The sequence below is a fragment of the Lithohypha guttulata genome (assembly GCF_036872675.1).
Source record: "Lithohypha guttulata strain CCFEE 5908 chromosome Unknown scaffold_2, whole genome shotgun sequence".
NCBI lineage: Eukaryota > Fungi > Ascomycota > Eurotiomycetes > Chaetothyriales > Trichomeriaceae > Lithohypha > Lithohypha guttulata.
This window is the reverse complement of record NW_027042751.1, coordinates 472796-500042: the sequence shown is the minus strand read 5'-3', so window position 1 is coordinate 500042 and position 27247 is coordinate 472796. Positions and strand designations below refer to the sequence as shown.

The window sequence follows — 27247 nt, the reverse complement described above, 5'->3', positions numbered from 1 at the left end:
GGGTCTCTCCGTATGCTCCGAAATAGCTCAGGAGCTATAAAATAGCAGGAGCTCGGCGCGAGAAGTGCCTGCAGATTGACTCGGCGTCTCTCATATTTCGCCTTTCCCTATGCCGAACGACGAGGAGTGATTTTGCGAACGGTAGATTTCAGATCTCGGTTAGTGTCGCATATAGGCTCAACCAGGGGCGTCTCCCTTGCCAAAGAAGCCCGTGATGCGTTGATTGCCTTCTGTCTTAATAGGACTTGGTTTCTTCGTGGATCCCGCATTGCTGGTCGCGCTTCTTGTCTTTCTCGCACCAGTGGGTTTTGCAGGAGTGATGGGCTTTGCAGGACTGGAGGATGCCTGTGTCTGAGGCTTGGTATCTGGGTCGAACTCAAGTTTCATTGCCTTGTCGATATGTCCCTCGTCCTCGACACCAGCTTTGCGCTTCAAATTCTCATTCTGAGCAGGTATGGGTAAAGGAGCATGATTCTCCGAGCTGTCGTGGTCTATGGTCTCTCTCAATTCCTCGACTTTGGCATTATTCTTCTTAGCATTTCCAAAGAAATTGGCAATGTTCTTTTTGTTGTCTTTGCTATCAACAGGTATAATGAAATCTGGAGAGTTATTGCCAACCTTACCAACATCTTTGTGAACAGGATAACATTCTAGCTCACCTTGAAATGGTTTGAGAATGTTCTGCAACTCGTTTGACCACTTTGTGGTGGTAGGATCCATCCACAGTCGCATGGCATCAGTGTTGGGGTCGAGGATGACCGGCATTCGATCGTGTAGAAAAGTGAGTTGTTTATTTGAGTCGGTCGTTATAATGGTGTACGTGTATAGTTTGTCTTGAGCATCTTCGTACTTGACACAATCCCATAGACCAGCAAAGCACATGAGTTGACCATCTTTGCGCTTCACGAAATGAGGTATTTTCTCCTTTCCACCAGGGCCCTTCTTCAGCCATTCGTAAAAGCCTTGAGCCACCACAATGCATCTTTTCCTCTGCTTCATAGTGTTCCACATACCACGATTTTCGATCAAAGAGTCGTCTCTGCAGTTGATGGTCCGCATCATTGAGCCATAATCTGGAGAGCGCTTCGTCCAGAAAGGAATTAGACCCCATTTCATAGTCTTGAGCTCGTACTTTCCATTAAAGCCAGCTTTTTTGTGCGAGCTGGGTTCCTCCTGGGTCTCCTGCGCCTCTGCTTCGTCATATGCTCCCTCGTTAGTGTTATCGTTCTCAGTATGACCTTGACCGTCGTTGCTCAACCCGTTGTCGGGCACCTCGGCGCGATAAACAAGACCGTAAGCACCAGGTGGGAAATTGTAGGTCTCTCGAGCTTCATCATCGTTCGGCGCATTGTCGACCTGCATGTTCTGCTGCTGCAGCTGATATCGTACGAAGGAGGCACGCTGCCGCTGTCAGATCGCACTCAATTCGCCTAGTTCAAGCAACTTACTATGCCCAAAGCATACCGCCCACACATGGTCTATCACATCTGCTAGAGGATGTTGTGTGGTAGTAGGTGCTTCGTGGAAGATCAAAAGGACGAATGCGAGATGAAAGTTGGAGACGCGTTCGAAGAATAAAAATGACCTCATTGACGCTGGAATTATGCTCAGATCGTCAATGGATAATGTCAACTACCCTGTCGCTGTTCACTTCCCACGGCCAGAGCCATCAAACATGCAATCATTTCGTGTGTTGGCTCATCGAACTGCTCGACAGTCACATCAGCCATGTTTGCGACCATCGAATATCCGTCAAGTACTGCACACAAGACCAAATCAGTCGCTGGTCAAGCTCCCTCAATCTCGACTGGCGTCTAACTTCGGCGCATCTTCTCAGCCATCCTTCAGAGAAAGATTCAAAGAGCAGCTGCGACTAGCACGAAAGGACTATCCCGTCATTTTCCCTGCCCTACTCGTGGCCTCGGTTGCCTCAGTGTCACTGCTTAGTCTCCTAATCTATGACTACTACACGCGCGTTGCACCTCAATATGCCGCCTATCCACCACTCGTCGAGCAGGCCTTGCGCATGGGGCTGCAGCATGTCTACGTCACCCCCGATCCTGAGAAAGCGGAGATGCATCTAACTCATGCTCTCAAGATGGCGCATGAGTCAGGCATGGACCCGTACAGCCCTGAAGTCATCGGCATTCGCACGAGACTGGCAGAAATGCTGGAGAAGTTCGGGAGGGCCAAGGGCGCTATCGAAGTGCTAGACGGAACAATCAACATGTGCGAGGAGAAGGTGGCTGATATTGATCGAGGCGTAACTTCGCAGGATCCAGAACAAACCAAGTCTTTGAGGAGTGGCATGCTGAGAACTATCCTGCGTTGCCGAGCCAAGGTAGCCTCGTTGTACGAAGGTGAATACATGCGCAACACCACAAAGGCCAAAGAAGTCCTGTCCGATGCAATCGGTCTGCTTGTGAAGGAGACACAAAACCCTCAAACCAAAGGCTTTAGCGAGGATAACGCGGCTGGCCTGCCACTGGATGAGATAGCTAGCATGCTGAGCCAGATGGGTGATCTCTACGCTACAACTGGTGAAGAGTCGAATGCCGTGCAGGTATACATGTTGACGCTTGCACCACTACGACAAGCGTGTAATGGTAACCGATCATGCAAGGAGGTCCAGGTTTTGAGTAATATTGCTTCGACTATGGACATAGCAATGAAGAAACCAGGAGCCACCATAAATGGTCAGCCAGCAAACAAGGAGAACCTTGCCGCTGCCCGCAAAGCGATCCTAGCCTGGGCAGACCAAGCCATCAAAACTGCAGAAGTCGTTAAACCTGAAGATCGAGATAGTGTTTGCGACCTCGGACTGATTTCAGCAGAGATGACCAAAGCCGACTTGCTACTGAAAGACGGGAAGACCATCCAAGCACGGGAAGCTTTCAGAGGCATCATTCCAAAGTTGAGAGAAAAAGGTCTCGAAAGTCTGGTCCGATCAGCAGAGCAGGGCATTCAACGTGCTGGTGGATAAACATTCAGCTTCTAGAATGCGTTCCCAACCACCATGATCGTTCTGTCAGCCTTACAGTTTGGACCAAGGCCCTGGTTTGCTCGACGTTGCGTGTAGAGGCCGATCGCTATGATTACAATCGCGGATGTAAGTACACTAATTATCACGCGTGGCGCGCAATTGTTCCCAAGGAGGTCATTGACAATCTGTTAGCAGAGAAGATGACGAACAAAATCTCATGTCGACCAACGAACACTGCGTCAACGGGTCAAGAATAGTGGTAACGAACATACTCTCAGATCACAACATGAGGTTTCCATAAAAGAGTATGACGTCACGCCGGATCTGCCTGCAGCAACTGCGACTTTCATTCTTGCCTTCTATTCGAGGTTGAGCATTCACATCACGAAACCCACGGCAACCACTCTATGCCCAAGAAGCATCAGAATCGCGCACTACTCACTAAACCTGCAAGCAGCGCACCTTCCAATCTCATCTCAAACCGAGCTCCTGCCTCTAGTAGCCATGGCGAACCATCCAAACGGACAGTCAATGAACTCATCCGCGAAGCGAGACGAGCCAGAGGGGATGACAAACAGAATATCGACAATGCAGCGTTGTCGTCCCTACCACCTGCGGTAAGAGCAATTCTCGACATGCCTGCGCCTGCTCCACCCCTCCCACGAACCCAGTTACGAGGTTCAGGAAGACTGCGACGTATTCCCGGTCCCCCACCTCCCCGATCATGGTTGATTGACAGTCAGCATGCGCCGGATGATGCAAGAGGTACTTTTTCTCAACTACGCTGGTTAAGAGCCAGGTTACAGCAGCAGGGTGCGACGTTGCCAGGCGACCATTTCCCCAGGCAAGATAGTCTCCAACATATCTGTTTGAAAAACATAGCTACAAATTGGCATTGGCATGCAGAATATGATAACACGTATTTGTCGACGTTGCCTGTGTCGGTGAGAGAGACTCTGCTGAGCTACCTCGCTGTTTACAACGATGCATATTGGCCTAACCCGTTTCCATTCCTGTTCCCACCCGACTGTGACCAAAATGAGTTCGACACCGTATACCGGCTTGATCTCGCAAACAGCCTGGGTTCATGGGCCACAGTCCGAAAAATCGAAAAAGAACTTCTCATGCCCACCGGTGAGACGAAGACCATTACAGAATCACTAAAGAAACAGAGTGCGTTAGAGACGGTTCCAGATTCCTGGGAGGATGAGGTGGATCGTTCATTACCAGGTTCATCTTTGCCCTCGGGCATGCGATCCTCTTTGCGCTTCACCAACCTCAAACATTTATCGTTGGCGCTCAATCCAGCATCTTCCTCAGCACCGTCATCATGGTCATCACTTATCAGCCTGTCTACGCATCTTTCTCGCCTCGTGTCACTCTCGCTCGCTCACTGGCCAAATCCTACTTATACTCCAAACGCAGCCAAAGGACGTGTCAAAGTGGTAGACACGACGCTTCCATCTTTACCGACGCAGACATATGGTGGATCAGACTACTATACAGCGTTTGACAACAACTGGCGCGAGGCTGCCGGAATCTTGCGCTCCCTCAGTCGCAACCTCTATTGCCTCACCTGGCTCGACTTGAGCGGGTGTGCGCCGTGGCTTCCGGCTCTTACTTGGACGGATGGAGGCAATGAACTCGGGGCAGACTTTACTGGATCTTGGCGGAATCTTACAACTATCATAGTCGCTGTGGGATGGCTGCCGGGAAGACCGCCCAGCGAGGAGGAATTCTTTGCCTCACGATCAACCACGACTAGTTCTATTGACTCAACACGTGCGATCGAACACCTGTATGGTGGCCGTCAGGCTATACAGGAGTCTCTGGAAGCAATTGCCAATATGCGGCTGGGCAATCGTCGTCCTAGAGAGCCGCCGGAGGAGGAAGTCAATCCACCATGGAATGTTGAGCACGAACGCGAGAAGCAGTACTTCAGGCGTGACGTCGAACGTTACATCAGCCAACAGAATACGGCCAAGCAGGTCGCTGGAGAGATCAAAGAGCGCAGAAAGAGGGTTGGTGCACGTTGGATCGAGTTCGATTTTGGAGGGACACTGAATGTCGAGGCGATGGGCGTCGAATGACAGAAATTGCAGGCTGATATCGTTTTAGATGACAGAAACTCTTGGCGTACGAAGTAGCATGGAAAACGTACAGTAGCAGGCTTGCATTTTCCTGTTGCAAGCACCGACGCTGGCCGATAGCCATTTAATCAAACAGTATACATGTACAGATAATGTACATTTTGAGCCGCAGGCATGACCCACACCAAGTGTCTCTCCCTCCCGAAGTTTTTTTATCTGTTGCTATTGTGCGAGTCTCACTGCACGTGTTGTGACCCTTAAAGCTCGCTATACTATTAATTCCGGCTTCCTTATGACTGGGCAAGCTCGCCATTTGCGCAGCTATTTGGACCAGAGGGGGCACCTCGCCGCGTCGTATCGTTTCAACAGCTGAATGTACCTGCTGACGAAAGTCCAGACCGTTCAGCTTCTCGATTCTCTTTGACTGCACATGGATCGACTCGATATTTCGTCGATCCACTTCGTTGTGAAATGGTAATCAAAATACCATCATTTCATTCAAAATTGAACGATACATCCATCTAGAAACCAGCCGGGTTCAATCTCTGACTGACTCTTGTCCACTTCGGTAATTTGTGTATTCCCTTCCTGTACTTGCGCTCTTTCCTGTCGAAAATAGTGTATTTATCCTTGGCGAGCATCTCCTCTTCACGAGGCATTTCGGCGTACCAGCGGTCAATTGCTTTGGCGGATAGGCCCTACGACATAGATCAGTATCTCTGCCATAGCATTGTGCCGTAGAGTGAGATGGACTCGGTCATACCTGTTTCTGCAACGCATTGCTCAAAGTATCAACGACCTGGTCGACAAGCTTTAACCGTTTGCGCTGCCGTTGTTTTTGGGGAGCGCTGAGCCGCCATGGTCTCTTCCATAGCAGACCACCCAGACGAGGCGCTGATGGTCTGAACATGCCCAGCATCCTTTTGGTGTGAGAAAAGCGTGCTGGTGATGGACTGTCTGATCGTGAAATGGATTGTATCGGAGAGGAAGGTGCACACGGACGAAGTTCGGCAAAGATGTTCTACAAACTCTGGCTGCCATGCGTGCGGTGATGTTCTCTCAGTGCGGTCATTCCGTTCCAGAGTAGTCGCTCCTTCCACGTGCCATGCGCATGCTTCAATTTCCTGTCTACCAAAATCTCAACCCTCTTGAACGAATTTACTCAACATGGGCTGAACCTCTCCTGCTGGACGGCACACTTTGTCGTCTGTCCTTTCATTATTTCCAAATGGTTCTGATAGATGACTTGACCAATCATCTGTACAAGAATACAGAATATCCTAGCTTTCTCTGGCGCAGCGGTTCCTACTCGGTCCTCCTAAGCATTCATGCTATTTGTCGCGCCGCTCTCTATGGCCTCAATAAGACAGAAGTACATGGTCTGCCACGCTTCCTCGAGTTGCTGAAGGCTCGAGCAGACTACAAAACCCGAACACGTGGTTTATTGACCGTCAGCAACCACATCTCTGTCATCGATGATCCGGTAATATGGGGTGTCCTGCCTCTATCATTCGCTGCTTTCTATGGCTATCAGAGTCACAGATGGAGTTTTGCAAGTCATGACTTGTGCTTTACGAACACGCCGTTATCCCACTTCTTCTCGCTGGGCCAATGTTTCCCTACACACCGCATCAAGCACTCGAAACATGGAGGGCTATTCCAGCCTACGTTTACTGAGGCAATACGCATGCTGTCACGTACTGATAGTCGTACTTTCTCCTGGAGCCCTCATTGTGCTACTCTGAATGATACACCGTTTTCATTAGATCCGAAGGCGGACTCGGCAATTGTGAAGAGAAGTGGTCATTTGTCATGGCCTCGGAACGCGATCGACCCTCTCAGTCCTCTTCAACCTCCTCCAGCCTTCCCATCCCAACCATACGATGTTCGCGCCTACAACGCTCCTTCTCGATACGCGGTCAATAGCTATTCTTGGGTGCACATCTTCCCTGAAGGTTTTATACACCAGACCGACCCCTCAGAACGCAACGTTCGCTACTTCAAATGGGGAGTCTCACGCCTAATACTCGAGCCGGTTGAGTGTCCCGACATAGTCCCTATGTTCATCGAGGGCACAGATAGAATAATGCACGAAAGCAGGACGTTTCCCAGATTCATACCACGCATGTTCAACAAGGTTGTGGTGAGCTTTGGCGATGAAGTCGACGTCGAAGACATATTCGGTGATTTGAGGAAACGTTGGCGAGAACTTTGTGACAAGGAGAACGAGAAACTCTTGCAAGAACTCAAGCATGAACCTCGACCTTCGGTACAGTCTTACTACAATATACGAGGTAGAGACCTGCATGTTGAAGAGCATCGTCAGCGGTTACTGGACCAGTTGTACAAACAGCAGTTGGGCGTGGTCAGTGAAAAGCTCAAATATGATCCAGAAGTTGTTGAAATGAGGAAAGAGTGTACGAAACGTGTCAGAGACCTTGTGCTGAACGTCAGGAGGGGACGGGGTTACCCCGATGAGGACCCCAAGAGTGGTATTGCTGAGACGTGGAAGTTGGAGGGTCCAAAAAGAGAAGGAAAGATGGAGGATGACAGCTGGGTTAAAGAGACGTAGAACATATGCATATTTCGGAGCAGAAACAGTTATGGCTAGACGACAAGCTTGCTGTAGTGCAAGAGAGAAACTGCAACTCGTCTTGCACGGAACTCATGCATGAGCATCGACTAAGCATTCGACTTGAACTCAAAGGCACACTCACGACAGCAGAAGCCATGGTAGGCTGGCTTAACACTTCTAGAAGGATTGCGAGTTGCCGTTTCTTCCTCACTTGCTGACTTGAACTTCTTGTCTTTCGGTCGAATTGCTGCTTTTCCACAAAAGACGCCTGGACCCGCATTGTGTTGCAATTACTCGTCTCGCTCTCGGATTCGATGGAGACTTGGATCGTCCGGCACGTGCAGATGTGGCACTGCGGCGGAGCAACACATTGTGATCGCGAACGCAGGCAACCAAGCATGCAGATCACCCTCTTTCTCACTGATAACGAGCATGCGTGTGCACTCTGTGTAACATCCACGGATTTAAGCGGGACGAGACCTCACCACTTCAGGCCCATCGCTTTGGCGTCAGGCCTTCGTGAACGAGTACTAAAATATGATCATATATATTGCCCTTGGCTGATGACTTGGCACGTGGTATCTCGAAGTGCCGTAGCGCATGGTCTCAACTCACCACCGATCTCGAGATCTCGAACGCATTGCTACTCATGAATGCGATACCTCTTCCAATAGATTGTGTATGCGGGAAGAAGAAGTACTCCTTCGATCTCAGGGTCGGATTTCCACTTGGCGCCAAACTCCATGACCAGCGCCGAGAGATCCAAGCCCAAGGCCCCCTCAGCAGGGATGCATATCCGATGGTCTGGTGCTCCACTTGATACTTATCACGGCACATTCTGCGACAGTGAAGCACTTTTCTCACACCTCTTCCTGCGATCAAGCCATCATCTTGATGGCAGTCCACATTATGTTCCTCCGCTAGTCGCAGTGTTTACCATTCTTGGCTGGAGTCCATGGACGTCGGAGTTTACTTCTCGAACAACATACTTTTCGCGACCAGATTGGAGATACTGACAGACTATATAGATAGAAATATCCTGACATTGATTACTGATATGTATAGACATACTAAGTCCCAAGTGAAAAGACTTTTTAATTCTTACTCGGCCACGTGAAAGTCGTATCACCACATTTATATTCAAGAGTCACAAGACCCACCCAAGCCCCTACATCTCTAAACCACTGTACCACTCCTCAACATGACGACACCAAACTCCCACAAAAGAACCTCATCAACATCCACCATGCTCTCCCAATCATCAAGCACATCATCTACCTCCGCATCTCTCAGCACAATCCCAACCGCAGACTCATCAACGCCAACACAATCAGAACCAATCACGAAAAAAACATCGTCGTTTCCACCCTCGCGCAGAGAGGAAGCGAGGTTTCAGTACGATTACGTGAAACAGTCGGCCAAGTCGAGTGCATTGTCGAGGTTGGGGGGTTTGCATGCGAGGATTTTAGGGTATAAGATTAAGTAAACGAACGAATGATTGGTTCCGATTTGGTTTCACGTTCACAGGATCATGATTGGGTGATTTGCTTTTCCTTCTTCTTCTGCTGTTGGCGGCATCTTGAGTCTTGTGGAGGAGTATATAGTGGTGTGTGTACTAACGCTGTTCCTGGCACGAGCTGCGACGCAGGATAGGCATGGCATGCTTGTTCGTTTCATACAGGGGAACAATTTCTCGCTTAATGTTCTTTCATATTCCGGAACGCCTCGGTTATGTCCAACACTTGACTATCATCCGATGTGGGTGGGCACTTCTTGCAGCAATGGCGTTGATAGGCAGGACAAGAAGTTCCTTGATCGACATCCTGGTATACCCTGACTAGCAAAACACCACAGAGTCACGGCCAAGCATGTCTGTTGTCTGACAGGCTATGGAACAAGTGTTGGGCTACTGTATCAGTGTTCCTCATCGAAGACATTTGCAGTCCGCGGTGGTATTGTGCTTTCTCAGAGGCAGAATTATTTGGTTAGGAAGCTTGGTACACGCGCAGTTACGGTGCTAGCTGAAGGACTTCCTCCTGCTCGATGACAGGCTGTCGTTGACTGAAAAACGTGAGATATTCATCTGCTGTTTCATACTGAGAGCCTATGTATCTCGCTGGGTAAATGGAGTAAATGCTGTTGTGAATATTCATACATAGCCGTACCGCCATCTAGCATAATCATACAGAAGAAACCTTTTCATCCTTTCATGACCAACTCTTGTGATTGGTAGCACCAATACTGTCGTGCAAGCGCTGAACTTGTATCTCCGTCGTCTTCGTAATGGTCATGCCTTTCTCTGTATTTGATATTATGTGCTCTTGTGAATCCGACCTTTCTACAGTTGTGGGACCTCCGTAGACGTAGTTCCCTGAGGTCTGTTGAGAGACAGCTGAATTTTCCGTGTTACTGGCGGATCGGCCTTTGCCATAAGAGGACATTCCGTAGCTGCTCGTTTTCGCCTTGTTTGAGAAGTAGGTGAAGAGTGGGGTCAGGGATGGTAGGCTTGTGAGGAAGATCTGTAGACAGCGAATCAGCAAGTCGTTTCCGTACAATTTCATTTTCGTAGTCACTTACACCAACATTCATCTCGATTGTTCCCCAAAGAACCAACATGGTCGAGTTTCCAGTCTTGTAAATAACACTGATCTGGACCATTCTCATGATGGAACAGAGAGTGGTGAATAATCCGAGCAGGAAGATCGCGATTAGCGCAACTTTTCGTCTCGTGTTGATCTGCACCTTTAACAACAATGGAATCGGAAGCAGGAAAATGATTAGGTCGCAGATGATAGAGATCGCCGCGAGGACATAGAAGGTGATGGCGTTGTCGAGACATTTTCCAGCAATACGGGGCCGCACAGACTTCCTTATTGGTGAGCATTGGAAGAAAAGCACAAGTATGCCACCAATATGTGTGAGAATTGAGAAAATCATGCAGGCCCAGATGACGCGTTTGTATGCAACTCGTGAGTTTCTATTTGTGATTCGGAAGTATGCGAAGCAGAGCGCGACTTTGAAGCCAAGTATGCCCGCCATGTAGAAGGGTCGTCCGGCAAAGTTGATCTCTGAGTACTTATTGAGATTGGCAGGTGGACGGTCAGCGAGAGGGAGTCCCAGCCCATACTTTGTTTGACCGATACAGAGCCCGTTGTAGATGATTGCGCAAACCTGTGTGATACTTAGCTATGGATGACTTCTGCGAGCAGTAGACTTTTACCATTGAGGCCAGCATCACATAATCATCGATGCCAACCGATTTGATCATGCGTATCCTAACATATAGTCTCAAGCCAACAGTTGAGGCCATTGCCACTGTCAAGACTACACAGACCGCGACGATCATCGGCCATTGCGACTCGGCCTCAATTTCTGGTCTGGCATTTTCGACCCAAGTCATAGTTGTTCTAGGGCTTATCTTTGTAAGAAGTTCTCAAACACTTTGCGGGACGTGAAAGGATACACAACTTCGTGGGGGGACTCCAATGCTTTGTCTTCGATATAGGTTACCCAAGAGCTTTCATGAATGTGGCACGGGTATTAGAACATGGCCAGGGATGAACTTAGGTAGAGAAATATGAGTTCAACAAGCAGCCTACGTGCCAGCCCTCATATCACAGGGTTAAAGCAATGTGGCACAGCAGTATCAAACCTCCATACGACGTTGACCGTCGCAAAGCCTGCTTGTCACCTACTTCTAACGAAAAGATTTGAATATCCTGGGTATCCGCTCGATACGAGGATCAGCAACGAACATGGTCGATACTCATCTTGGATCTTCCCAAGGGATGATTTCGACATTCGGTGGATCCAACCACGGCTGGAAACGTCCTCGTCAAGAGCTGGATGTCGGTAAAGTTGAGGAAGACGGGTTGTCTGCTCTACCTCTTTGAACAATAATACGCGAAGTCATGGAAGTGGACGCGGCAAGAACGATGGGTATGAATCACGCTAGTAGTTTAGTGATCGACGGCGCAGTATTTCATCCTGACTTAGCACTGCGCAGGCGGATAATCGGACAAGGTTCCCGTAAGAACCATCACACCACTTTTCCTCTTTCACCACACGACTTGGCTCATCGAGTATGAGAGCTTCGTTCTCCTTACTCGCGCTTGCAGATACGGCTTTGCTATCCTGCAGCCACATACAGGCTATGGCGCGTCAGACTTGCAGCTTGACGAATTATGCCGTCCCAATCCGTTGAATCACGTACTGCAAAGAGAGTACTACCTCCGTGCCAAGGTCGCGTTTACCTGCAAGATAACAGAAGAAGCAAACGAGACGTCTGCAACCCAAGCATCGATCTGCTCGAGCAGCCAAACATACCTCCTTGGTTGCCATTATCCTATCGAAGAACGACAGCCTCAGATCTTGGGGGTGGGCATAGTGCTCATGGTCGTCATTCCGCCAGTCAATTAAGCAAATGCTGAACTCATAGTGACAACTCTCCCAAAGTACTTATTCCCACAGAAAAGACAGTTGTGGGCGTTATCTGCAACCAGCTTGGATAACTACCCATCACATGCTACACGTCTGGTTGTAGAGCAGGCCCTTGCATAAACGAGCTTCTTCAGGATCATGAGCCGATATCACATCTTTTGGCTTGCATATGGGGGTTCCGGCGCTCTGCAAGGGCGGGTAGGAGATGGTAAAGATCGACACGAAGACCCACTAACACAACCGCAGACCAACGTGAAACTTGCCGCTTTCCTGGGGTGATATGCCGCATCGAAGCGGAAAACCCCGTCTTGCGGGACGTGCCACATATTCGCAGGAGTCATCACAAGTACCGTGGTCGCGCCTGGCATAAATTCTGGTTCCACTTGACACCCGATATTCAATGGTTGTTTGTCGATCCTAGCTAGATTGCAGGTTACCCTGTACCGTCACACGCTTACGCAGACACCACTGACATCCGTTCCCTGTCACCAACAGGCCGCTTGTCAGCGAACTGATGTTGCAGCATGCTGCTCTTCATTTGCTGCTTCGTCGCGAGCTACCTTTGTTAACGTGCTCTAGGAAGTCTCCGTTCCGTTCATGGTTCCCACGAGATCTAGGAAGCTGTTCCATTGGCAGGGGCATTTAACACACTGTAGGAGATAATAGTCTCTCAGTTTCTCATTTCCACTTTCTTCTTCGCTGGCCATTGTCAGTGGTCTGATACAACTCAACATGCCTTCTGAAAAGACAGGATTTGTCACCATACAGGAACCCGATTCCCGCTCGGATCTATCACAGAGACTAAACCTCAGTGAACCCGATCAAGCATACAACTTTCTCGTCCATGTCAATGCAGCCGACGATGCGGCTGCTCAGGTTGACCTCAAAAGGTTGCGCCGCAAGATCGACTGGTACATTGTGCCGATAATGTTCCTATGCTACACAATGCAATTCATTGATAAGGTTTCGTTGAACGTAAGTACCCTACACGTTCTCGTTCCAAAAAAGTTGCTAAGCTGTTTGCTAGTATGCTGCTGTTATGGGATTGGCAAAAGATCTCAAGCTACAAGGCAACGACTTTACCAATGCAGCAACATCCTTCTTCATCGCTTACCTCGTAGCTGAAGTGCCCAATGGTTACATCCTCAACAAGGTTCCCGCAGGGAAATGGCTTGGAGCCAACGTCGTTCTATGGGGTATCGCAACAGCATGTACGGCAGCAGCACATAACTACAGATCACTTCTAGCTGCACGCATCTTCCTTGGCATCTTTGAGGCTGCCATTGCACCCAGCTTGATGCTTATCAGCAGCCAGTACTACACCAAATCAGAGCAAGCTCCAAGGTTCAGCTTCTGGTATTGTGGTCTCGGCATTGGCCAGATATTAGGGGGTGCCGTCAGTTATGGCTTTCAGCAGGTTAAAAACCCCTCCTTCCAGGGCTGGAAAGCCATGTTTGTGCTCCTTGGTGTTGTCACTATCGTCATCGGCATTGCTACAGCTTTCCTCATTCCAGATAGTCCAATGACAGCACGTTTCCTCTCGGAGACAGAAAAGGCTGCTCTTCTGCGACACGTCTCGGTCAACAAGACTGGCGTCGTAAACAAGCACTTCAAACCCAAGCATGTGCTTGAGGCATTGATGGACATTCAACTGTGGCTCATGATGTTGATCACGATACTGGTATCCATCTCCTCCGGAATCATCACAACCTACAGTGCGACGCTCATCAGGAATATCGGCTACGCCCCACCCAGAGCTGCTCTCCTCAATATGCCTAGTGGTATCATCTCAATATTCTCTACACTAATGGTTGGCTATGGTGTTCGTTACCTGCCCTCAGGTCATCGCTGGGCATGGATCGTCGTTTGCTGTGTTCCTGGTATTCTAGGCGGTGCTCTCATGTCATTCCTTCCATCCGGCAAAACCAACGCAAACAAGGCTGGCTTGTTAGCCGGAATCTACCTCATCAACTTTGTTGTCCCCATTCTGGTTATCATCTACCAGTGGATAGCAAGCAATATTGCCGGCTCAACAAAACGCGTCGTAAGCATGGCGTTGATCAGCGGCGCTTTTAGTGTTGGAAATATCGTTGGCCCGCAAACATTTCAAGCAAAGGACGCGCCGCAGTTCATTCCTGCAAAGATTACTGTGCTTGCCACTCAGGCGGCAGGTGCTGCGGTTTCAGTTGTGCTGTTTGGCTACTACAGATATGCAAATGCTCAGAAGGAGAAGAGAGAGGCCGCTACGGGCGCCCACGATATCAGCGTTGACACTACTAGTTGGTCGAACCAGACTGACAAGGAAAACGTCAAGTTTAGGTATGTTTACTGAGAAGTGGTCGTTTGGGGAGCACGGCTATGTTTAGGTAGGATGAGTTGGAACACTCAGTAAGAGTTCGTATTGTTGGTTTACAGGCAGATATCCAGCAACATAGTTTCTTGTACATTCTATTTGATTCAATCAGCTGTGTTCTTTCTTGTGTCTGCATCCATCGTGCAGACCATGCGCGATTTTGAAAGTCAAGATCCCATGCTTGTAGTGTTGAAAGCTGAATACTCGTCTGTCAATATACCATTTAGCAGCACGATCATCTCTCATTGTTGTGCTGACTTTAGAAAACACTCACGGCCAATCGAACCTATTTCCGAGGCTTGATACTGCTCCAAACCGATATCTCTATGAGACTGCCATACGGTATTTGCAAACACTGATCAGTGCTAAGCAGCTTGCGACATTGAAAATATAGGTTACGCCTCGGTGAGCAGCCTCAGAACTCTATTACAGGTACTAATCGGAAGGTCATTTCACAAGAACATATAGAAGTAGCATTCAAAGGACGTGTCGTATATCAAGTCCAAAAAAAGACAAATATTGATTTTTTCTTCTTCTTACTTTTTCTCGTGTTGTTATGGCACTTGCTATTTGATACTTGACTCGGTCTCATCCCTCTCAAGTCGGCTGTAGGGCGTATCCCCCAATCAACAAGGGTAACCATTTAGATGGATCATTCTGATCCCTAACCACATAAATCCCGTCCTCTACCTTGGCCTTCACGTATGATCCGTCCAAGGTCATGACGTGCACAATGCCTTCTTCTTCGTCGTAATCGTCTCCATTCGAGGATGAACTCGAGGAGAGGATAGAGTCTTCGCGATGTAGAAGTCCATCCGTTGCTAACTGCTCGAGTCCTGTATGGTTCATCAGTAATCTCTGGTCTTCGCCCAGATACTTGGTAATGGGGAGTGGGTCGATGAGTCCACGGGTTGTTGCTAGCGCCAAGGACTGGTTGACCTCGACACGGATCCAGTAGTACGGATCCTTTGGACCTCGAAGGTACTCGTAAAGGTGCTTAAGGTCAGTGGTAGAAACGTTCCAGGAGTCTTTGTACTTGTCGAGATAGGGCATTGTGGTGTAGAGCATGCTCTTGATTGTGACTTCAGCGCGTGTACACAAAGTCTCCATACCTAAGATCAGAGCTACTTCTGCGGTCAGCAACAGGGTGTAAAGTGGGGCTTCTTCGTTGCGTAGGTGTTCGGGAATGGGGTTCAACTCACTCGTATCGTTGACCTCTAGTCTTCGGGAGTTGAGGATAATATCATAGACGATGCGGAAACCAATCAGCTGCTGAGGGTTTCGTAGAGTGATGGTAAAGTCTAGACAGTTCTTCAGGTCGCGACCACTGCAGAGTCGGTAGATTGTTGGGCAACGATTACACAGAGTGGCCAAGGGAATCTTCTCAGGCATGGTCTGGATGGTGCCATCTGGCAAGCGTGCTTTGACCAGAGTCGGCCGCGATATATCTTCTGTTTTAATTCCACCTGAGACAGGCTGCAGGTTCAGCGATTTGTCTTGGTTCCGCACGAGCTTCATGACTGGCATTCCGCTATTCCTGGACATTTTTGACATTTTGTCTCGAGGCTCAAGGACTTAATTTAGTGTTTGATTTCGATGCTGGTTGTAAGTTGATATATTAGGTTGGAAACTTTGTTCGGCTTCAACAATCTTGCTCTGATTTTGGATTTGTAATTATGTCGAGTTGAATATTGCGAGAAAGTATAGAGTATATATATGAGCAGCGATGATGTACGGCACATAATCGCATTGTGATTCTTGACTATGCCAGTATCTTTGTTGATGAAAGGAAGTCAAGCAGGGCATTGACCGGCTCACAAGAAACGACAAAGACAACGCTCGTTGTTCAGCTGCTAGAGACAAACCGGGGTCGAGTTCAACCATTGTGTGAATCGACTTTTGTCAAGGTGCAGATCTGAAGACTACGTATGCCCTTGTAAAGGCGATGCGTAGTCCTTGCCTAGTGGGTATACTTTTGTTCAGTCGAGCGCTGATACCAAGGTATTGTACTCAATCGCACCCCAACCTATCTTTACGTGGCCTAATGCTGAAGAGAAGTCATGGTTCTGTCTCTCAGAAAGCCAGCCAAATCTACATTCTGGTGGGAGCCTGCAATTTTTGACAAGCAGAACTTCCTGACGAGCTTCGGCGGCCAGAGAGATTGTCGAGCTTGTTCAGCAGTATCATCCCCATCGCACCGTATCTTGTCGGAACGGGTAGGTATCGAAGACGTCAATTACATTTATGGTTGAAAGTCCCATAATGCTGGCTCGTCCTTGTTCAAGCACGCTTACCACATAGTACTTGCAGAGCTCGAAGCGACTCAAAAATGCTCGCTACTATTTTGGCCAGAAATTGGCGATCGGTTTGGTCGTCTTCAAAGTTCATCGCTGAACCTTCCCGTCTCCCTCATGGTCCGCAAGCTGAAATATCTTCCACCCGAAGGAGAAGGTACAACCAAGACCTCCGCCAAAACATGCCAGACTGAAGGTCACAGATGTGCTTTCATTGGTTGTACACGCACGTGTATCCATAACGGCTCAAATAGAGCTTCAGCCTCAGCTGCCCAGTTCCCCCTTCTCTACACCTTTGCTTTTCTCCTTCATTCCATTCGCGTCATAGCGTTGCTGCTTTGGAAGAGTTTGTCGTCTAGATGTCGATTATGTATGCCTCACACGGACACAGATCAGCCAGCCACGTTGCTTTTCCGAAAGCAAAAGGACTCCAGGAGGAGATTCGATCTTTTTCTTGCCGTGTGCATGCACAGCTGTGAAAACGACAACCGTCATTCCTTCTGGATACGGGAGCTCCTGCACAAGGATGGCGATTGCAAGTGGAAGCTACAACTCGAGATGCTGTTCTTATGACTCAGGGAGTGACAGTCTTGTGTTAACGTTTGCGCAATCGTTAGAAAGTCTAAAGCTTCGATTAATGTCCTGCTTGAGGTTTCAATTCTTCAGCCAAACTATTTGTTTCGCGATGTGATCCCTTTTCCAGAGGCAGCTTCATCGTCCAAGGTCCCCGAACCACCTCGTCTTGTGGTATGGCAGTCGACGATCATATTCTCAAGGAAGTTTGTCAAATTCGCGACGACAATATCGACACAATCGCCAAGGGTACACCCGTCCCTACGAACATCACGCTAACAGAGATCGTCCGCAGCTCACGACCGACAATCTCTATCGACACCACAAGCGAAAGCTTCAAGTTCCTGAAGAGAGATGACGATCCTACCAAGCCGAGACCCCCCAAGGACAAAGGCAAAGCTGCCATATTCACACTGATTGCAGTTCTTCTAGTCGACTCAACCACGTATGGTGTGATTTTGAGCTTCGGAATTTACCAAGAATATTACACGGGTCATTTCGCCGACCACAGTAAGGCGTCATGGATAGGCGTTCTCAGCAACGCGTTGGTCTTCCTTGGAGCACCGCTTGTGACCTGGTGTTGTCAGCATTATGCCTTGTCCCGAAAAGTATATATCTTGATCGGCTTCATACTCTGTGTGATTAGCTTGTTGGTATCTGCTTTCATCACAACTCTGCCCGGCCTGATCGTCACGCAAGGACTGCTTTACGGTATTGGTGCCCTTCTCTGTAGTATACCTGCGCTCATCATCCTCAATACATGGTTTGACAAACATCGAGGACTAGCATACGGCATTGTCTTTGGTGGAGATGATCTTCTTGGCGTTGTCTACACCTATTTGGCTACTGAGCTATTGCGCAAATACAGCTTGCGAACGACTCTGCTGGTATTTGCAGCGATCATCTTCTGTTGTAGTGGTCCTGCCATCGTGTTTCTGCACGAGAGGCCAGAGGAGACAGCTGAACCGGCTTCTGCTGTACCCGGCCCGCCAGAACGGAGGCGGAGCTCGCTCTTGACCCCAATAACAAGATCCAGGACAACGGTGGGAGACCTACCTTTTACGCCTTCACTCGAGCACAGAGCGACATGGCCAGCACGCCAGCCCAAGAAGCGTTACTATCAACGTGGCATATTCTACATCTTCATGTTCTCGAACTTGCTTCAAGCATGTGCAGCCTATCTACCATTCATCTATCTCCCTGTCTTCGCTACGCAATCAGGCCATTCGAAGGAGACAGGAGCGCTGATCCTTGCAATCGGCAACATCGGTATGCTCGTCGGTGATCTGGGATTCGGCAAGCTCAGCGACATGGTTCACGTCAACCTTTTGATCTTCCTGTCAAGCGGTGTTTCTGCCATTGCCACATTCGTACTATGGGGATTATTCGGCACAGGGGCGAGAAGTCAAGGTGTCTTGATTGGCTTTGCATTCCTCTTCGGCTGTTTTGCTGGTGGTTTCATTGTGTTATGGGCGCGAATGGGCACATTGTTCGGCGAACGTGATGCCGCAACGATATACAGCTACATGTGTTTGGGAAGAGGTGTCGGAGGTCTGGTTTCTGGTCCGATATCTCAGGCGTTATTGCTGCTTGGTACACCGAGGGCATTGAGTGCTTTTAGAGCGGAGGGGTATGGGAGTCTTGTTGTGTTTGTCGGAATCTGTATGGCGGGAAGTGCGATCACGGGTTTGGTTGGTATGGGCTCGTTGTGGTGGAAGAAGGAGCAGAGCTTTCATCCTGAGAGTGGAGGTGAGGCTGAAAGTGAGAGTGAAAAGAAGTAGCTTGTACCGAATACAATAAAAGTTGTCTTTCTTTTCAGTATATCATCTCTGATCACCGCCATCGTCAGTCCTCTTAACAGTGTCTCAATTCTTACTCTCGACATCCCTGCAGGCAAAGAATCCACAGTACCAAAGACAACCTTCATCTCTTCCAAAGACTTTCCATTCGTCTCTTTTACAAAATACCGGACATACACGATGTTCGCCAGGTTAAATATGCCGAACATGGGAAAGTTCTCCAACTGATATTCGCGATGCTGTAGGGAATGATTTGACTCATCATGGAATTGAACAGCCACTTCAGGACTTTCACCACCACGAACCCAAAGTAATGACTGATACGCCTCCTCATTGCGACCTTTCTTCGCCAGCCATCATGGACTTTCCTTGATGAGCAGCATTCCCAGTCCGAGCAGGCCACCTGGAACGAATTGGAGACCAACAGGAATCATCCACTACGTAGAAGATGCGCTTGAAACTCCAGCACTCGCAGCATAGGCGACCCAATACGATAACGTCACACCACTAGCAAAAAACAGCTGGAAGCACGCTCCAAGTCTGCCACGTAGATGTTTGGGAGCGAACTCGGCAGCTATCACTGGTACCATGACTGTTGCACCGCCAGTACCCAGCCCAGCAATGACCCTGCCAGCGTAGAACAACCCAAGTGAATGCACATTTATGACTCGCAAAACCGTGCCCGCGCAAAAGACCAGCGACAATACGATGATACCTCATTTCCTCCCTGGCCAGGCAGTAATTGGCCAGATGAGAAAACAGCCGGAGAAAGCACTTCCTTGCAGGATAGAAACGCAATTTGAATTGACCTGTGTTCTTTCTGCTTTTGTATATTGGAAGTCGCGTCGGAATGAAGAGAGTGTTAGGACGCCTCCGATGATTCCAGTATCGTAGGCGAGGAGGGAAGAGTCAATTGAGCAAAGGCTTACAACGTGAAACGCACGGAAAGTGCCTAGAGAAGACTTCATACTGTCATGTTGCAAGATAGTCAGGTCTGAATTGATGTTCAATCGACTTGTTTCGTTCTCTAAAGAATCTAGGCTCGATGGTGAGTTTCTCCATAGGGGAATTTCAGACTCCTGCTGAGGAAGACCTCGTACCGCAGGAGACAAATGAGGCAGTTCATGCGGTTTGACGAGCGCTGCCATGTGTTGCACGAGGGTAATCACATCACCCAACCCGAATAATTCGACCGACAAGCTGATTGTAACAACGTGATGAAAGTCGTGGAACCTCGCAACCAACGATCCGATAATATGTAGTGGAATAGCATGGGTGTTTAGTTGCACGACTTCGAGGTTGCATTCGAAAGACCTTAAAAGGGACTTTTGACATGAAGGGAATACGCGTCGGTTGGTATGCGGTCAAGGAGGTGTGTTGACAATAAAGTGAGAGTTGGACCTCCTACAGGATCGTAGCTTCACCAGCTGGTCGTGGGTTTTGTAAGCTAGCCTCTGTCGAGTATAGGCAGTAATTTAGGCTTCGACGCGTGAAAGAACGCGAATTCAGGCGTTAGTCGATAGTCATTCCTCAGAAGGGACGCGCTCGAATGCACTCGTTCAGGCGATCACTCTAGGAACGATCTGAAACGGCTCAAAGATTGAACCGTCTCGAGATGTCACGTCCGATAATGTCGACATGGAATGGCTTACATACAGCGTGGCCCTGAAGGGAAATGCAGGCCAAGAGCGACGCTCCGGGTTGATCGCCTCAATGTGCTTGTCGAGAGTCTGGTTTCGGCAAAGTGCTGTCGCCAAAACAACAGACGCTGTATCGTTCTTATCTCTTCTTCCTGGAAAGCACTTTGGTTCGAAGTAAGTATAGCATTTTCTGTTGCTACAGCACGTATTGTACAAGACTACGCTATGAACTCCACCAGCAAGCGACCCAACTTCCTCATCATCGTGGCGGATGATATGGGATTCTCCGATGCTGGTTGCTTCGGAAGCGAGATATGGACACCGAATATTGATAAGCTCGCAAGCACAGGCCTTCGACTGACTGGTTTCCATGCAGCAGCTGCTTGCTCTCCTACCAGAGCGATGATTTTGACCGGGACTGACCACCACATCGCCGGGCTAGGTAACCTGATTGAATGGACTGACTTCTCGGGCCAGAACTTTCCAAAGGGCTCAAAGTATACCACAGCCCCTCAGAGAGGCATGCCCGGGTATGAGGGTTATCTCAACTCAAGGGTTGCTGCTCTTCCGGAGGTTCTACGGGATGGAGGATATCACACCATGATGAGCGGTAAGTGGCATTTGGGTCTTACCAAGGAACGCAGCCCCCATGCTCGTGGCTTCGACAGAAGTCTAGCACTGCTACCTGCTTGTTCGAATCACTATGACTACCGACCAGATGCCGACTTTCCGAAATTCCTCGAGAAGTCTGTCATCGCCCTGCACATGGAGGACGACCACTACGTCGACGAGTTGCCCGAAGGTTGGTACTCGAGTGATGGTTACGGAGACAAAATGCTGCAATACCTCAAAGAGTGGCACGACTCACCAGATCTCAAGCAGAAACCATTCTTCGCTTATTATCCTTTCAGTGCTCCTCATTGGCCTCTGCAAGCTCCCAAACAATATGTCGATCGCTACAGAGACGTATACAACGAGGGTCCAGAAGCGCTTCGACAAGCACGGTTGACTAAACTGATTGAACTGGGGATGATACCACAAGACGTTCGACCACATCCTGTTATAGCCGACGAGGTTCAGGGCTGGGATGAGATGTCGGAGTCGCAACGGAAATTGTCGTCTCGAGCGATGGAGGCTTACGCAGGCATGGTTGAGTGCCTTGACCATAATATTGGACGTGTGACTTCCTACCTCGAGTCAATTGGTGAACTCGATAACACGTTCATAATGTTCTTCTCCGACAACGGTGCTGAAGGAGCTGCATATGAAGGTAAGTAACTTTGAAGCCCCACGTTTCCTTTGTCAGAGGATATGCTCGGCGGTCAACACATCGGGAGTTTCCACTAATGTATAACAAGCATATCCGATGATAAGTGGTCAGCTTATGGATCATCTTGGTAAGCACTACAACAACCACATCGACAATATTGGCAATAAGGATTCCTTTGTTTGGTATGGTCCACGATGGGCTCAGGCTGCTACAGCACCAAGTCGATTGTTCAAGGCGTACACCACTGAAGGAGGCGTTCGTGTACCATGCGTCTTACGATATCCAGCTTTGCACAAAGACAAGCAGGGCACGATTACTGACACGTTTGTGACCGTCATGGATATTACACCTACTCTCCTGTCCCTAGCAGGAATCAAGCATCCAAGTCCTGAATGGAAAGGTCGCAGTGTCGTACCAATGCGTGGCTTAGACATGATACCATATTTACAAGGCTCTTCTGACACCATACACCATCCCAGTGAGGCATTTGGTTGGGAACTTTGTGGTCGTGCTGCAATTCGAGTCGGTCAGTACAAAGCAGTCTTCCTTCCATTTCCTAAAGGCATATCAGCCTGGCAGCTGTATGATCTGAGCGCCGATCCTGGCGAAACAGATGATCTGGCTCAGAAAATGCCAGAGAAACTGGAGGAACTCCTTGTGTGTTGGGAGAAATATTGCGACGAGACTGGCGTTGTTCCTCTACAGCCTGAGCTGGGTGCTCGCTGGCACGAAGCAGTTGAGGCGCAGATGAAAGAAGGCGAATGGATGGAGTACGAATATTGGAAGCCTGGAGCTCTCAAAGAGGAAAATCGACAGAAGTTTGTCAGGAATATCCAGAAGTTGACTGACCCACGATCAACAGAATTACTTAGTAAGCATCCTTGAGAGCTGCCGCCTATAAGAACGAGTTGGACTAACATCCAATAGGCTAAGTGAACTTACATGCCAATGCGCATGTTGTGGTTATCTCATACTATTCGGGCAGTCGCAGATCCCAGGAACAATCCCATTACAATGGTTCTGAACGGAGAAACTCACATTGTGCTGCGAACAGCAGCTGCAACGATCAAGTTTCGACTCCTATCGACTCCGCAATTTGGCTCGGGGAGGCCGAACTTCACGTGGCTCCCATGTCTTCTTGTTCGAAGTGTTTCCGTTTCCGGCTTAGCAACATGCATTGGCAAGGAACAGTTGTCAAGGAACTTCAGATTCAGCCCCCAAAGCCAACTTCCGGACGTGTCTTAGCTATCAAGCGAGCTATCGCGAGACTTGGACGGAGAATTGATTGACGACTGATAACGTGGCTCGAAGTTGAGTGGCGCTAACCCGCTCGATCTCAAAGCATCAGCAGAATTAGCGACTCTGCAGACGAGAGTGCAGTGGTTCATGAGACCTTCACACTAAGCAGATTTGCAGCAATCTGCTGTCGGAATTCAACGACAACATGATCGACCTCAAACGATCACTGCGACGAGACGTGGAAGGTGGCGCATGCCAATTTCAGAGGACCTATGTAGCTTGAGGTGCGACTTTCTGCATTTCGTCCACCACGATAGTGCGACCACTTCAGGCTTCGTGTCGCCTTGCAGTCGTTATGCACGAAATCCTCGTTTGCATCCCACTGAAAGATTGAGGTTGGTATCCATCGAAGAGAGTTTGAGCTAACTGCGGGCACTCCGTTGCCTCTGACGTGCCTGCAAACAATATCATTGCTGGCAATTTAACTCCTTTCAGTACTGCATAGCATCCTCATGCTGCATTGGAGCATATCACACATTGCTCGCTGCAAATTTCAGACACGATTAACTTGCCACTTACTGGGGGCTAGGCAACGACTCGCAACCACCACCCAAAGCTCCCAAAGGCGTTATACTGTTCACTCGTCACTGCCAAGGATGGCAGAGCAAACAGGTCCTGGGCGAACAGCGGCCAGCACTCCGCATCCGAATCTCAGCGAGATTCTCGAGACGCGCAAACATACAGAAGACCAATGTCAGCAAGCTCTGACCAGACTCGGGCCATGTCCGCCTCATCTACACGAATTCTGGATCGACTTATCCTTATCCGATGGCTGGACCTCAAAGACTCTCGTCGTCCGTCCCAGGATGCCAAAGTCTGATTTCCTAGACAGCCCACGCGTCACGACCTCGAAGACATGCGCAAAACGGCCTATGATACTGTACTTCTTCGGTGGTGGGTTCCGAGCAGGATCGCCATCTCAAGTTGTCTTCCCAGCCAGACGTTTCGCGGAACAATTTCAAGCAACAGTCCTATGTCCGAATTATCGATTGGCACCAGAACATTCTTGGCCTCAAGCCATGAAGGACGGTATGGAGATCACGCAGATCATCTCGCATAACCAAGCACATCACTTCGGAGCTGATCTGACCCACGGCTTCATCCTAGGTGGCTTATCCTCCGGCGCAACTATCGCTGCCGTAGTAGCCGGTCTCACAACGACAGACCCAACTCAATATCCACTGACGCACCCCTTATCGGGGATCTTCCTCTCCCTGCCCTTCCTCTTCGTAGAGGAGATCTTACCACCAGAATACAAGTCCCTATGGACGTCGCGCAACGATAACCGCCACGCCGAAGACTTCAATACCGCCTCAATTGACGAGATGCTCTCCACCCTAGGCTGTAACGACTATACGTCTCCCTGGTTCAGTCCTGTGAATCTCTTCTCTTCACCAGACCAGTCTAGAACTATGTCGAAACACCCTCCGACATATCTTGCTGCGAATGGATTAGATCCGCTCAGAGACGACGCGATAGTCTATGAGAAAATGCTTGCAAATGCAGGTGTTAGGACGGAATTACTGCATTTTCCGGATGATGGGCATACTTCGTTGACGAGTATGAGCGTGGTGAATAGCAGTGAGAGCAAGGATCCGACCATCGAGGAGGGGACTTCAGACGGGATGAGGTGGTTGGTTGGTTTGATTTCTGTTGGTGCTAAGGCGCATCATGAGCAATCTGATTCATATAGTTGACGAAGTCAATCTCACAAGAGGCTGAAATCTAAGCTCTACACTACAAGGATGTACCATAGTTTCATAATCACATGCATTATCTGGCAGCGTCGATAGAATTCATTAAACGTATTCGCGCATGTGCAAACATCCAACATCACCAACAGGATCTTCGCTTTCTAAACAATCTGTACGACAAGTTCTGTCCTGAATCCCCCACTGAAGGGTTCTCGCATGTTGTACCAACAATAGCTATGCAAGGTGTTCCACCGCTCTATAGTTGACAGCGCCAAGGTCAAACAGTATTCTTGTTGGCTGACATATCCTCGAGTTCGTGGCCGGTAGCATTCGCCGCCGTGTTCTCGCTCTGCTTGCGAACAGAGTAAAAGTCGTTCATTCCTGGTCTCCATTTGCTGCTTGTTCTCGGGCTGCTTTCCTCCAACATACGATCAACTTGTTCCAGAGTCAAACCTTTCGTCTCAGGTACAAGCAGGTATGCATAAACCATACAAGCAAAGCACATGGAACCCCAGATAAAGAAGACCTTCTCGCGCAGATTAGCTTCGTTCTCACCTACCATGTAGGGAGTGACGATGGCGATTACGAAGTTCCATAACCAGTTGCTTGCGGTCGAGAGAGCCACACCTTTTGATCGGATAGGTAGAGAGAAGATCTCTCCAATAACAATCCATGCACCCGGACCCCAGGTCGAAGCGAAGAAGAAGATGAAGATCACCACGAAGGAGATCTCTACCTTGATGACACTCTTGTTCGTGCCGGCTGCGGTTCCTGCTATTGCCACGATGAACTGAGATATGGCCATACCGAGAGCACCGTAGATCAGGAGTGGACGTCGACCAAAGCGTTCCACTGTCCAGAATGAGATGGGAGTCGAGAAGACATTGACAAGCGTGGTGACGAGAGAGAGTAGGAACGGATCGACACCGAGGTTCAGGAGGGCGAAGAATGTTGTCGAGTAATCTGCGGATGTCAGTAAAGCATACTTGAGGCGAGGCCTCCATGACTTACAAAAAATGAAGTTGATACCAGTGAACTGCTGAAACATTTGCAGTGATGTGCCCAAGATAGTGCGTCGTAATGGTGAGCTTGAATTCCGAAGGCCACCTTTGAAGCAGCTCAACCATGTGGAAAAATAACCGGTTTGTGGCACGATTTGCATCTCATACTCGTGGTTCGCCACTATCTCTGCTAGCTCGACAACGATGAAGGCGGAGTCTTGAGGTTGACCTCTCAATCGAGCAAGAGACTTGGCAGCCTCATCAATCTTTCCTTGCTTGATGAAATATCGAGGTGTTTCGGGAAGGAAAGCAAGACCAAGACCGAGGATCAATGCCCAGACAGATTGGATGGCGATCGGAATACGATAGGATGCTGAGGTGTTGAGGTGCTGAGTTCCGTAGGTGACAAGAGAAGCAAGCACTGCAGACAGTTAGTTCAGGCTTTGTAGCGCAAATTCGACAGCGGGGCTATTGAGCCGACTTACTGATGCCGATCGTGATGCAGAATTGGTAACAACCCACGATGGCCCCACGAACCTTGCGTGGAGCTATCTCGCTCATGTACAAAATGATGATGGCAGAGATGAAACCGACACCCAAGCCTGCGACGAAGCGGCCGGCGATTAATAGACCATAGGCAGACGAGGCATCTTGCAGGGCCGCTCCCAGCGCAAAGACGAGACAGCCAGCTATGACAGTGGTTCGTCGACCAAACCAATCAGCCAGATCACCAGCGACCACTGTGTGTTGTTAGCTATAATTGTCTGACGTAGAATCGCACTTTGTGACCTTACAAGCACCCAAGAAGGTTCCCAGGGACAAGATTGAGACAATTAGGGACTTCTTTCCAGCTGTAACATTTCCGTTTCCAAACTCTTGAATGAAGTATTGCATGCCCATTATTCCGTTGATGTAACCAATGTCGTATCCGAATAGTATACCGCCGAATGCAGCGAAAGCACACATCAGATATGCTTTAACGGTCACTGGCGCCTCGACTTGGTTGACATCGTCGGGTTTGGCTCGCTCGATAGCCGTAACGGCAGGAGGCATTTTGATAGGTTGAGGAGATAGAGATGAAATTCAGGTAATCAATGGTGATACTGGCAAAGGGATGCTTGACTTTAGGATGCTGGTTGCCAGTGTAAATTGTAATTGAGTAAAACTGTTGAGAGGAAAGATAATTTGTTCAGGTGGACTGGAGTTGTGACAAGAAAGCTGCAGTAAGAAAGTGCC

At 49.0% G+C, this 27247-nt stretch overlaps 11 protein-coding genes across 11 annotated transcripts; 6 read left to right on the top strand and 5 right to left on the bottom strand.

Moving 5' to 3' along the window:
- Positions 1-177: 177 nt before the first annotated feature.
- On the bottom strand, positions 178-1475 carry LTR64_002307 (uncharacterized protein; the record flags this gene model as incomplete). Its single annotated transcript, XM_064896679.1, has 2 exons — positions 178-1401; positions 1449-1475. 2 exons carry the CDS (start codon positions 1473-1475, stop codon positions 178-180), a joined length of 1251 nt encoding a protein of 416 aa, XP_064755629.1.
- A 143-nt stretch (positions 1476-1618) lies between these two features.
- LTR64_002306 (uncharacterized protein) lies at positions 1619-2983 on the top strand (the record flags this gene model as incomplete). Its single annotated transcript, XM_064896678.1, has 1 exon — positions 1619-2983. One exon carries the CDS (start codon positions 1619-1621, stop codon positions 2981-2983), a length of 1365 nt encoding a protein of 454 aa, XP_064755628.1.
- A 407-nt stretch (positions 2984-3390) lies between these two features.
- Positions 3391-5073, top strand: LTR64_002305 (uncharacterized protein; the record flags this gene model as incomplete). Its single annotated transcript, XM_064896677.1, has 1 exon — positions 3391-5073. The coding sequence occupies one exon, from the start codon at positions 3391-3393 to the stop codon at positions 5071-5073; it is 1683 nt and encodes a 560-aa protein (XP_064755627.1).
- Positions 5074-5594: 521 nt separating this feature from the next.
- LTR64_002304 (uncharacterized protein) lies at positions 5595-5992 on the bottom strand (the record flags this gene model as incomplete). The annotated part of the gene is made up of 2 exons (XM_064896676.1): positions 5595-5771; positions 5837-5992. The coding sequence occupies 2 exons, from the start codon at positions 5990-5992 to the stop codon at positions 5595-5597; spliced, it is 333 nt and encodes a 110-aa protein (XP_064755626.1).
- A 309-nt stretch (positions 5993-6301) lies between these two features.
- On the top strand, positions 6302-7645 carry TAZ1 (Lyso-phosphatidylcholine acyltransferase; the record flags this gene model as incomplete). Its single annotated transcript, XM_064896675.1, has 2 exons — positions 6302-6770; positions 6840-7645. 2 exons carry the CDS (start codon positions 6302-6304, stop codon positions 7643-7645), a joined length of 1275 nt encoding a protein of 424 aa, XP_064755625.1.
- Positions 7646-9855: 2210 nt separating this feature from the next.
- On the bottom strand, positions 9856-10687 carry LTR64_002302 (uncharacterized protein; the record flags this gene model as incomplete). The annotated part of the gene is made up of 2 exons (XM_064896674.1): positions 9856-10167; positions 10226-10687. 2 exons carry the CDS (start codon positions 10685-10687, stop codon positions 9856-9858), a joined length of 774 nt encoding a protein of 257 aa, XP_064755624.1.
- Positions 10688-12820: 2133 nt separating this feature from the next.
- On the top strand, positions 12821-14420 carry LTR64_002301 (uncharacterized protein; the record flags this gene model as incomplete). The annotated part of the gene is made up of 2 exons (XM_064896673.1): positions 12821-13063; positions 13116-14420. The coding sequence occupies 2 exons, from the start codon at positions 12821-12823 to the stop codon at positions 14418-14420; spliced, it is 1548 nt and encodes a 515-aa protein (XP_064755623.1).
- Positions 14421-15038: 618 nt separating this feature from the next.
- On the bottom strand, positions 15039-15986 carry LTR64_002300 (uncharacterized protein; the record flags this gene model as incomplete). Its single annotated transcript, XM_064896672.1, has 1 exon — positions 15039-15986. The coding sequence occupies one exon, from the start codon at positions 15984-15986 to the stop codon at positions 15039-15041; it is 948 nt and encodes a 315-aa protein (XP_064755622.1).
- Positions 15987-17484: 1498 nt separating this feature from the next.
- On the top strand, positions 17485-19089 carry LTR64_002299 (uncharacterized protein; the record flags this gene model as incomplete). Its single annotated transcript, XM_064896671.1, has 1 exon — positions 17485-19089. One exon carries the CDS (start codon positions 17485-17487, stop codon positions 19087-19089), a length of 1605 nt encoding a protein of 534 aa, XP_064755621.1.
- A 1883-nt stretch (positions 19090-20972) lies between these two features.
- LTR64_002298 (uncharacterized protein) lies at positions 20973-22949 on the top strand (the record flags this gene model as incomplete). The annotated part of the gene is made up of 3 exons (XM_064896670.1): positions 20973-22017; positions 22106-22888; positions 22945-22949. The coding sequence occupies 3 exons, from the start codon at positions 20973-20975 to the stop codon at positions 22947-22949; spliced, it is 1833 nt and encodes a 610-aa protein (XP_064755620.1).
- Positions 22950-25287: 2338 nt separating this feature from the next.
- LTR64_002297 (uncharacterized protein) lies at positions 25288-27064 on the bottom strand (the record flags this gene model as incomplete). Its single annotated transcript, XM_064896669.1, has 4 exons — positions 25288-25973; positions 26022-26432; positions 26497-26751; positions 26806-27064. The coding sequence occupies 4 exons, from the start codon at positions 27062-27064 to the stop codon at positions 25288-25290; spliced, it is 1611 nt and encodes a 536-aa protein (XP_064755619.1).
- Positions 27065-27247: the final 183 nt, after the last annotated feature.